At 46.0% G+C, this 12,196-nt stretch overlaps 1 protein-coding gene across 9 annotated transcripts in view; it reads right to left on the bottom strand.

The window, feature by feature from the left end:
• The window catches only part of MAP7D2 (MAP7 domain containing 2), a 156,415-nt gene that overhangs the window by 34,065 nt on the left and 110,154 nt on the right, over window positions 1-12,196 (bottom strand). For 5 of the 9 annotated variants that reach the window (XM_056558627.1, XM_056558624.1, XM_056558622.1 and 2 more), the window contains 2 exons: window positions 8,399-8,509; window positions 5,881-6,006 (listed from right to left, as the gene is read on the bottom strand). In XM_056558627.1, the coding sequence (XP_056414602.1) occupies window positions 5,881-6,006; window positions 8,399-8,509 (237 nt within the window). The remainder of the gene's footprint in view (window positions 1-5,880; window positions 6,007-8,398; window positions 8,510-12,196) is intronic. The other 4 variants (XM_056558628.1, XM_056558625.1, XM_056558629.1 and 1 more) reach the window with 1 other exon arrangement.

Here is a 12,196-nt window from a genome sequence, read left to right as displayed (position 1 = left end):
GACACTAGGGAAAAAAAAAAAAGTCGTCTCCTTCCTGGCAGGATATACCCGCCCACTGGAAGTGAGGTAATCAGTTTTGTCACAAAGCAGTAGGAGAAGCCAACCAAGAGACAAGTCCGAAGCTCCCTAGAAAGGAATCCCGGAGAAATATCCAAGAACCGAAAAAGGCTATCCGGACAAGAATGAAGAAATGGGTGGGTGCTGCGTCACCCAATGAAGGCTACGAGAAAGATTTTACGGTGAGTACAAAAAAAAAATCTCCTTTTCTATGTCGCTTTTCATTGGGGGACACAGACACCATGGGACGTGCCAAATCAGTCACTGGGGTGGGAAGAACAACATCAGAGCAAGGGATTCAGTTCGGAGACTGAACCCCATCTGGCCATAAGATACACGGAAGGGACCCTGGGCTAAGGCAACCGAGGCTTGGAACTGAGCTTCCGGCAGTTCCCACTGTCCATGGAGGTGGACTATGACGCCAAGGAAGGGATCGTCCATAGAAGAGACTCTAAACCAACAGGCCACAGAGAGAGAGGCAAGAAGGGGCGATGCGGAGACCCCATGGGCCGAACCAACCTAGAAGGAAGTAGGAAGCCAACTACGAGAAGCACAGAACCAGACAGAGGGATAGCCCAGTTGCAAACAAAAAGGAAAAGTGAACAACAAGAGAACCCCATACAGCGAACCATCCATAACCAGAAAACATGGCAAGAAAACTCCAGGGAGAGCCGAAGGCGAGCCAGTCAAGGTGAAGACCAGAAACTTCTGGAAAAGAGAGACAGGAACCATCTCCCGAGAAGCATGGTGCAGAAGATCTGAACCAAAAAGCTGTAGGTGCCAAAAACCAAAGTCCCAGGGGCACAGCATGAGCACCCGGGGAGAAGAGTGGACTCAGTGATGATGACACACAGGCTGAACAGTGGTAAGGAACCACGTCCATGCAGAAACCGAAAATTGGCCCAACTGGAACAACAAAGGGTTTGAAGAACAGACCATTGCCCCATCAGGCCCAATGCCAGAAGAGGTGCTAACCTGCCGCAGACCTGCGGAAACAATTACACAGGAGGGCCTGAGGGCTCTACATAAGCAGGGAGTCCAGAGCATATGTAGGAACACAGACATGGGTACCTCATGATAGGAGAGGGGTACCAAGACTGCCACCACGAAAGGAACCACAGACATACAAATGTCCAGAAGCCTGGAAACCAGTCTAAGCACCCAACAGCATGCCACAACCATGCTCTGAGAAGACTAACGTTACGCTGTTGGAAAGGGAAACAGAGTGCTGCTGTGAGGTCCATAGAACCTGCAGGAAATGCCCACACCATCTTTTAATGGCACTACACAACAGAACTGCAGTTGGAGACGCAAGAGATGAGGACAAATGAGGTGCAGGAAATATGCCTGAATTACAGGTAGAATTACAGGTAGAAAAGGTCCAATGAACCCACAGAGTCACTTCTTCAGAACTTCACACTGAAAGTGAGTCACCGGACGTCTGCTGCTGGAGCGGCAGGATGGAGAAGAAGACCTCGTGGATGAGAAAACCATGCAGACAGTCTGGCTAAGTGGCAAAGGGACTGTGGACACACCGGTCACGTCTTCAGAACCACACGCTGAAAGTGGCTTACCAGCCCTTATCCATGATAGCAGCAGGCATGTGGAGATAGACCTGGGAAAGTAGGGAACCCTGTGAACCCCATATGGTGCATTATGAAAGGCCCATGGAGCATCATGGGGTCCCTCACTCAGAACTACACCTCGGCAGTAAGTTACTCGGCCGTCCGCCAAGATGTAGGAAGTGTATGGTAGGTGACCAGACATAATAGTAAACAACGCAGACTACCGTCTGGCTGACTGGTATAGGGTTCCTGAAAGAACAGGGTCACTTTTGCGAAACCTCCACTGAAAGTGGGGTACTGGAGTGCGGTCGATCCAATGGGCGACCCCCAAGCAGATTAATGTCTGACTGACTGACATCAGACCCGTGTACCTGCCAAGGAGCCTCTTCCAGATTCTTCCCACCAGCAGTGAGGTACAGGAAACGCCAGCCATGCACGCGGCAGCCCAGGGAATGGGAGACAGATTGCATCGGAAACCGTGCAGACACCGGTGCTAGCGAAAAGGGAACAACCGTCATACAGCTGATCACTGTGCCCCCTTTGTCGCAGATGGGTAGACAGGGAGGTCATGGATAGAATCCGCACCACCCTGGGAGATCGGGGGAGGCTGAGGAGCCATGGATGGTATCCCCAGTCGCCCCGTAAAGGGTCCATAGGACATGTCAGGTCACTTCTTCGAACACTGCACACTAGCAGTGGGGTACCGGAACTCCAGCCGCAGAGACATCAGGCATGTGAGAAATGACAGGCGGCAGAGGAACCACGCAGACCACTGTCTGGCTTACTGGTATGGGTCCATAGTATACAACAGGTCACTCCGTCAGACACCTCGAGTTGGTACCAGAACATTAACCGCCGATGCGGCAGCTATGAGATCGGTGACCTGTGGAGAAGGGAATCATAGTGTATGCACATGCCAAGAACCCTCCCCAGATGTTATACCGGAAACCACTGCTTCGGATGCCAGTACCCTTCTGTGAATAAAAGTCCCTACAGAGGAAGAACCCCAAATGGGCCCCAAGCGTCAGCCAGGAACGGTATAGCCCTGTAAGGGCGGCGGACTGGAGCTGTGCCCTGATAGGGAGGTACTATAACCAGCAGTGGGCACAGTAGACATGGCATGGTACTCAGCGGAAGGGGAAACCAGGCACTAGATGTAACTCCGGAATCTACAGGGACCGCATAACCACCCGCCACAGCAGTCCGCATATGCTCCCTCACAGAGTGTGAACTCTGCAGAATTAGGTATGCCACAGGTATAGGGCAAAAAACATTGTGCAGATAGCGCCATCTGGCAGATAAGTCAGATTCCCATGTACAGTCCCAGAAATGGACCCAGCAGATATTAATCTGATAAAAACAGATATTACGCAAAGAACTGTAATAGCTATGGGCTGCCACAAGAGGGAGCCCACAAAGGCACAATACAACTAATAGCCACCAGAGGGTTCAGTCAAAGATCAAGGGAAGACTTTTTTTTGTTTAGTTTTTTTTCCTTCTTATTTCAATAAACCTGGCGTGGGGCATTAACCCCTGAGCCCAAACCTGGACGTGCTACAGGGGAAAGGAGGAGGGGGGGGGGGGGGGGGGGGTGAGGTGTAGCTAAATACCAGTAAAGCGATGCACATGCTGGGGTGGAGGGGAAGGAGCGTTCGCAGCTGCGGAGGCATCCACAGGCTGCGAAAAGCACCACCAGCGCTCTGTGTCGGTGCCGCTAAGCCAGCAGCTATGTACCGCCTGCGGCGACAGCGAGCACATCCTATGTAACGACAGAGCCTGGAGGGCTCGCTGCAGGGAGGGGCGGAGCTAAGCCCCATTCAAGAGAGGCACAGAAAAGGCACTGTGCTTTCCCTGTATGGCGCTCACAAGACAGCGCCAACAGAGGGGGGGTGGAGCTACCTGTCACCATCATGGGTCCCGCTGGCCAGCAAGCTGAAGGAGATTTGACCAGCTGACGAAGATAAAACTAGCGGCCGCAGAAAGTACAGGGAGCCCCTGCAAAAGCAGGCGGCTGCCCTGAGACAGAAAATGGCTGCCGTAACTGAGTCCACTGGCCTGCTGGGGGGGGAATACTCCCCCTAGGTCTTCATAAACTTACCCAGACAGCTTCTGCATCATACCAGGCTAATATAGCGGCGCAAGCGGGGGCAAATGGGGGACCCGGACCCGTGGTAAAAACAGACCGAAAAACAACAACAACAAAAAACCCAACGAACTCTCTCTGTAGTATACAGGCATATGGCCGTTGGTAACTAGGGGTTGACGGCCCATACTCATGTTCCGTGCCCCTTTGTTGCTCCTGAACCCCCACCTGAAAAAGGGAAACAAAAGGGAAATAAAAACCTAACTAAACAGCCCTTACTAGAAAATAATTTAAAAAAAAGACCAGGTCTGGGGAGCTCCCAGACCTGTGTCTTGCCTCCTACTGACACTAGCTAAAACTGATTACCTTACTTCCAGTGGGCTGGTATATCCTGCCAGAGAGGAGCAGACTCTTTTTTTTCCTAGTGTCAGTGCTTCCTAGTGGTGCCAGAACGTTAAACAGATTTGTAAAATACTTCTATTTAAAAATCTTAACCCTTCCCAGTGCTTAGCTGCTGTATGCTCCACAGGAAGTTCTTTTCTTTAAAAATGTATTTTCTGTCTGACCACAGTGTTCTCTGCTGACACCTCTGTCCATCCCAGGAACTGTCCAGATTAGGAGCAAATCCCCAAAGCAAAGCTATCCTGCTCTTGACAGTTCCTGAGACAGACATAGGTATCAGAAGAGAGCACTGTGGTCAGACCGAAAAACGACAAAAAACCCAACTCTCTCTCTGTAGTATACAGCAGCTGGAAGGATTAAGATTTTAAAATAGAAGTAATTTACAAATCAGTTTAACGTTCTGGCACCAGATGATTTAAAAAAAAAAAAAAAAAAAAAAAGTTTTTCAACGTAGTACCCCTTTAAGGCAAAGCTTGACAAACCCCATACTTCTCACCTGACCCATGACTTAAATGTACATCAAGGGTCGGGAGGAGGCTGACAAAAACCTAGGCACCAAGTTGACATTCTTAGTCCCCATGGCTACCTAGTGCCTAGGTTTTTGTCAGCACCTTTCTGACTCATGCCCCCATCATACCCGGAAGGTACTGGCTGCTATCTGCAGCTGACACCTGCCTGTTTTGTCGGACATCAGAGATCACTCAGTGTAAACTGTTTAAATGTTCCCTTTAAAAAAATAAAATAAAAAAACAAAAAATACACCACGCTAATAAAAAAAAAAAGTTGAAATCACCCCATTTTCCCCATTAAAGCGGTACTCCGGCGTTAAGACATCTTATCCCCTATCCTAAGGATAGGGGATAAGATGCCTGATTGCAGGGTCCCCGTTTCGCCCCCGTGTGACACATCACGCTCCGCCCCCTCAATGCAAGCCTATGGGAGGGGGCAGAGCGTGACATCACACGAGAGCGGAGCCGTGACGTCACTATGCTCCTTCCCCGTGATCGCTAGTAATCAGACCCGGAGCGAGCATGCTCTGGGGGTTGATTCTAACGGGGTGCGGCGTGGAAGATCAAGGGGGTCCCCAGCGGCAGGACCCCCGCGATCAGGCATCTTATCCCCTATCATTTGGATAGGGGATAAGATGTCTTAGTGCTGGAGTACACCTTTAAATAAAAAAATTAACGCATTTTGTATTAAATCATCACATTCCTGATATCCTGCACAGCTTAAACCACCCAAAAATTCCAAACTGTCAAATTTGCTGATCACATCACAGAATTTTTTTATTTTTTATAAAAAGTGATTAAAAATTCCAATACTATGCAAAAGTGGTCCCGGAAAAAACTACACCTCACAGGGCTATAAAATTTGCCATCACATAGCTCCGTAGGTGGAAAAATAAAAAGGTTGTAGTTGTAAAAATCCTGGCTTCTAACTATTTTTGCTCGCTCCTAGATTCAAAACAAAATTTGTCAAGCCCTGCATTGATGTATAGTAGAATTATTACATATTTTATTAAGCCTTGAGGACACCAGCACTGAAAGGGTGAATGACCAGATGGAGAGTGGTGGTGGTGGTGTTTTCCAGCACTAGCAAGGGGGCTTTGGCCACAAGGGAGGGTTTTATGTCACCCAATCAGATATATGTGTAATATACTAAGAATGCACACATCAATACAGTTTGTGACTGATGTTGCATATACCCAATGTCCTACTGACTTATTGTAGTGACTTTCCATACAGTAATTCTTCAATTTCCATCCCACATTACCTGACGTGGAATAACAAGATTCATTGAGCATGGCTGTACTCCTGCTTCTGGCTAAAGAAGAGTGTGTTGGTGTGAGCAATCGACTGACAATGTAATTTTCCATAGGACTAAGGTGCATGCGATGGGCTAAAGGATGAAAGCAAAGTAATGAACGTTAAAACAAAACATAAAAACACAATGGGTTAAACAAAATATGGAGAAAATTTTAAGGGAAAATGAAGAAATAAATGAAAGTTGAAATATGATAGAAACATTAAAAGAAAAGAAAAAATCTACTATTCTTTCCTCCTCCACAAGGAGTCTGCTGGCCAAGACTAGACGTCTTTACAGGGCTATGAAGTGACCTGATGAATGGATGAAATATATAAACAGACAGGAGCATGTCATCTATGCAGCGTTATCATATATAGAAGTACACTGTTCTATGCAGTGACAGGCTCCGGGCCTACAGTTAGTGAAATTGAAGCATTAACCCCCAACAATAAACATCATCTGCATAGGCTATGCAGAGCTGAATGCTAATCCATATCCTCGTGGCACATTGAGTCTTTATAATTGGTCCTGAAGGATGGACTGCAGTATTTGGCACCTACACGTGCTCCCCTTGATCAATCCTTGTTCTAGTCTGCTGCACAGCACCAAATAGAAAGCACTGCAACACATCCGGCTCGGGAAGATGCGCCTGTTCCACTCTTCAAGGTCGTACATTACATGTCAAACCCAGGAGCTAATGTTAGGATCTAGTTACACCTGGACTGTTACAATGCATTAGGTCATTGTGAACTGAACACTAACTGGTCTTAAAAGGGGTACTCCGCTGCCCCAGTGTCCGAAACATTTAGCTCCGAACGATGGGTGCGGGCTTCGGGGGTTGTGGCATCATAGCCACGCCCCCTCGTGACGTCACACATTGCCCCCTCACTGCAAGTCTATGGGAGGGGGCGTTACGCCCCCTCCCATAGACTTGCAGTGAGGGGGCATGGTGTGTCACAAGGGGGCATGGCTATGACACCAAAACCCCCGAAGCCCACTCCCAGCTTTCAGAACTAAATGTTCCGGACACTGGGGCAGCAGCGTACCCCTTTAAACTATAGGTCACTGTTAACAGTTAATTGTTCATATCTCACAAGAGTACTTCACATTTATCCTTTTAGCAAAGAACTTAAATCCATATGAAATAGGAACATAAAAACCTCCTATACAGAAAGCAGAGTTACTTGCAGATATACTTGTACAACCTAAAGATTACGCTGCAAAGGAGAAACCATTAACTGCACAAGATTTAATAATAGCTGGCACTATTTGACAGAAATAAGTTACATTAAAGTAAGCCAACCAAGAGGTAACATAAGGAAGAAGTCTAACATGTCCAGTTTTTCATAGAGTGTGCGCCACCAAGGTACGTCTCACCTAGTTCTCTGCTGTCTAACTATAGGACAGTGTTCATAAATCTACCTCAGTTATGGATTATGGTGGAAATTTATCAAAACCTGTCCAGAGGTAAAGTTGCCAAGTTGCCCATAGCAACCAATCAGATGGCTTCTTTCATTTTTCAGAGGCCTTTTCAATAATAAAAGCAGCAATCCGATTGGTTGCTATGGGCAACTCAGCAACTTTTCCTCTGGACAGGTTTTGATAAATCTCCCCCATAGTCCTTTAGGATATGGTGCCATCTAGTGGATTTGCTTAAAATAACATATCAAAGCACACCCAAGTTTGTACTGTGGATATACAAAACTTGCCATGTGACCATATACTTAAAGGGGTACTCCAGCCCTAATACATCTTATCCCCTATCCAAGGGATAGGGGATAAGATGTATGATCACAGGGGTCCTGCCGCTGGGGACCCCCGCAATCTGTCATCCCCCATCCAACTTTGTGAGCTCTCCACAGTGCTGGAGGCTCCGAGTGTGAAGCGTGCCTCACAAAGGTGGGTGCGGAATGACAGATTGCGGGGTTCCCCAGCAGCGGGACCCTCACGATCATACATCTTATTCCCTATACTTTGGATAGGGGGATAAGATGTATTAGGGCCGGAGTACCCCTTTAAAGTTAACCCCTAGCTTCAATCAAATGTACAAGAAATGTAAATTCCAGGGTATCATATATATATATATTATATATATATATATATTATATATATATATATTTTTTTTTTTTTTTTTTTTTTTTTTTTTCCCATGACTATTTTGTATGTGTGTTACAGACCCACAAGAATAACAGAAATACAGAGATTCTGTCCCCCTTATTATTACAGCTTCCACTAAACAAACTTAATTCTTAAAAGTATTTAGTCTTTTTTAGGTTTTAGGTCATGTGAACCAGTACGGTATAATGTGGCTCATGGGCCGGGCACTTGTTTATAAAGGGTGCACCAAGTTACAGCTTCACGCTATTGAGGAGAAAGTGGAAGAATCCAGATATGATGCAGTAATGACGCTTGAAAAAGCTGGACCATAGAAAGAAAGATAAAAAGCAGCAAAGGAAGATGGACAGGGGAGAGACAGTACACTTGCCTCGGTCAGGGGAATGTGTGATTGCAGCGGTGGAAGCGGAGAGCCTCTTACTGATGGGCGAGTCCACGTGCCTCTGCAGACTCATTGTAGAAGAGGATAGCTTGTCACAGGCTGCAGAGAGATGTATCAGACATTGAGATAAAATACTTCTCATGGAAAAAAAACACTGCTCATTTCATAGGTCTCCATTCCTTCTCCGGGATTAAATTGGCCAATGTCACAGAGGACTTTGGATACGGTTCTCTTATCGTCAACTAGCAGCAGCCCAAAATCAAAGATGTTAGTAACTTAAAGGGGTACTCCGCCCCTAGACATCTTATCCCCTATCCAAAGGATAGGGGATAAGATGTCTGATCGCGAGGGTCCCACCGCTGGGGACCCCCGCGATCTCCCTGTTGCACCTGGCGTTCGTCTAGAGCAGTGGTCTTCAACCTGCGGACCTCCAGATGTTGCAAAACTACAACTCCCAGCATACCCGGACAGCCAACGGCTGTCCGGGCATGCTGGGAGTTGTAGTTTTGCAACATCTGGAGGTCCGCAGGTTGAAGACCACTGCTCTAGAGCATCGAGTGCAGCGCCGCCGGAGACCTGTGACGTTACGGCCGCGCCCTGCTTGTGAGGTCACAGCCACGCCCCCTCAATGCAAGTCTACGGGAGGGGGCCTGACGGCCGCCATGCTCCCTCCCATAGACTTGAATTGAGGGGTGTGACCATGACATGAGCCTCCGCCCTGCATCGCCAGTCATACGGCATGGAGCGAAGTTCGATCTGTGCACCGGATGTCAGGGGTGCCGCAGCAGAGATCGAGGGGGTCCCCAGCAACGGGACTCCCGCGATCAGACATCTTATCCTTTAAATAGGGGATACGATGTCTAGGGGCAGAGTACCCCTTTAAGTCTGTAGGTAGGCTACACGGATAGCATTTTTTTTCTTATTTTGTTACCAGTAGGAGGCGCTCATCCAAGATACACACCTACGTGTTAAGCTGGGATACAACTAGTCATGAGAGATTGTGATATGTGGCCAGATTGGCACTAAATATCAATTAACAGGTGCATGGCCTGAAGGTATAAAGGAACATCATATATAAGGTATGGAGGTAGCTCACAACATGAGCAATCCAGCCACGGACCTATAATAGTAGTTATATCTGAAGTGCCATGTGTCTGTGGGCCAGATCCACAATATTGTACGGTATAAGACTTGACATATACAATGCGTTTCTAGGAGGTCACTAGTTTCTAGTGAATTGACTGGACCCTCATGAATATTTGGTTACTCCAAAAATTTTTCCCCCCTATCTCTGGTAGTGGGTGTACGTCAGGCCTTACGGGCAGAAACGCGTCACCTTTTACTGAATCCTGTATGTTTCCTATGGCAACCATGATGAATAAGAAGTTCCTTTTGAATAAAGAAGTTCCTTTTCACGAATTTGCACTGGACATTCTGCTTCTTGAGATTTTATTCTACTCTCGAGTGAGAAATCTATGTAGTATTGTAATATTTTAATACTTGGTAAGCAATGCAAAGCAGCAAGCAATATTATTGGTGAAAATATATTTATTTTAATATTTCTTTTTATTACTGTATCATATGATATTTCTTCCGTGACCACTTATAAATGTCATACCTTTCAGTGTAGAATATATGATGATATTCCTAGTATTCTGAGCTTGTTCCTTTCTCACACTAAACACCATCATTACAGTTACAAATCTCAGTTGTACATTTTATAAATCTACTTTTAAAAGGGGGATTTTATCCAAAGACATTTACAGAACATCCATAGGACTCCATCCTTAGAGCCTCACCACTGGGAGAAAAATGGCCACCTGATCGTGTTTTGCAGTTGAAGTCGCCTGGAATGGGCCACTAAGATGAGGAATAACCAAAAGAAACGTATTATGTCCTATTAAATGTTATAGAAAGGACTGAATTAGCTGAACAGGTCTTTCCCCTTTATGTATATCAGAGGGGAAAGCGGAAGCGGAAGCTGTTCAGTAGCACCATAGCTCAAATATGTAAAGAAAAGGCTCTAATTCATTTACGTTGTACAGACAAGTTTTAAGGAACAGCAGGGCTTCTAATTAACAGAACATGTTTTTTGTTTCTTTACTATAAGAGCAGTGAGACTACGAATCTCTCTACCACATGATGCTGAAATGGTTGATTTAACGTTCAAGAGGGACTTCTCTGGGAAAATATAATATATTACAAATTATGGACACTAGATTTTTGGGGAGAAAAAGCATTGATCCAGGATTTTATTCTGAGTTGTGAATTTATTTCTCCTGTCATGTGGCAACTAGCATCAGCCTCATAAGTGTTTTTTTTTATTTTTTTGTCTCTCTGGATCAACACACTAGGGCAACAGGTTGAACTTGATAGGATCTTGTCTTTCTTTATGTAACTGCTTTCAATCTGGCATTTAAAACCACTTCTTACAATTTGGGATGGTGGGGGGATAGTAAAAAATAAATTAATAATACTCTAGTCTTCCATATATGCTGATACATACTACCGTATATACTCGAGTATAAGCCGACCCAAATATAAGCAGAGGCCCCTAATTTCAGCCCAAAAACCCAGGAAAAGTTATTGACTCGACTATAAGCCTAGGGTGGGAAATACATCATTCCCCCCCCCCCCATGTAATCATCCAGACCCCCATCATCATCCCCCTCCCCTTCATCATCACCGTCTGTCAATCCCTTCATCAGTGGTCTTCAACCTGCGGACCTCCAGATGTTGCAAAACTACAACTCCCAGAATTCCCGGACAGCCATCGTCCACAGGTTGAAGACCACTGCGGCCTTCGTCATCATCCCCCCCCCTCCTCCCCCCCTTTCATCATCACCGCCTGTCAATCCCATCATCAGTGGTCTTCAACCTGCACGGGCATGCTGGGAGTTGTAGTTTTGAAACCTCTGGAGGGCCGCAGGTTGAAGACCACTGCGGCCTTAGTCATCATCCAGACCCCCCCTCTTGTTTTGTACTCACCTCCCCTCGGCGGGAAGATAGGGTGAGCTGGTCCGGGCTGGATGATGACGAGGGCCGCAGTGGTCTTCAACCTGCGGACCTCCAGAGGTTTCAAAACTACAACACCCAGCATGCCCGGACAGCCGATGGCTGAAAAATCGTGCTGAAAAACTCGGCTTATACTCGAGTATATACGATATATGCAGATTAATACAGTCACACAAGTAGAGGTCAGGTTCAGGTGAAGGGCAGCTGTAAGCATTGCAAATCAAGCAGAAATGGATAAAACTGCAGTATGAATTTAATTACCACAAAATCTTACAATGCTACAGAGAATTTTCTAATAAAAAGCACAATAAGCTGGAGATCAGCTGTGGACACAATGTAATAGATTTTGTGCCACTGATGAGCTTGCTGCATTATTCCCTAGATAATGTACTGGGGGATGGGGGATTATGACTAGGCAGGAAATCCTGGCACAGACAATCAATGCAAAATTCAGCAAAGACTCCAATGTCGTTCTAATGCTGTACATGACAATAAATGAGAAGTGCCATGTCACTCAGTTGTTGGACAAGTAAATATTATACCTGTCCCACATTATACCCATCCCATAATTTAATATTTATGATCCTTTGTAAATGCTCTACCTGGACTATTTTGAGAAATTTTGCTTATCTAGTTTCTTAGTTACCCCAAGATAACCAACGCAATTGGAAACTAATATCATTCCAGTTGAAGTTTTTGTTTGCTTTAACATATTTTGTATAAAAAGCAACTTTCCACTTGGAAAGTGACAAAGTTACCTTAAAGGGGTAC

Source organism: Hyla sarda, chromosome 2, assembly GCF_029499605.1.
Source record: "Hyla sarda isolate aHylSar1 chromosome 2, aHylSar1.hap1, whole genome shotgun sequence".
Classification (NCBI taxonomy): domain Eukaryota; kingdom Metazoa; phylum Chordata; class Amphibia; order Anura; family Hylidae; genus Hyla; species Hyla sarda.
Note: the sequence above shows the minus strand (reverse complement) of the source record. Positions and strands in the feature narration are given on the sequence as shown.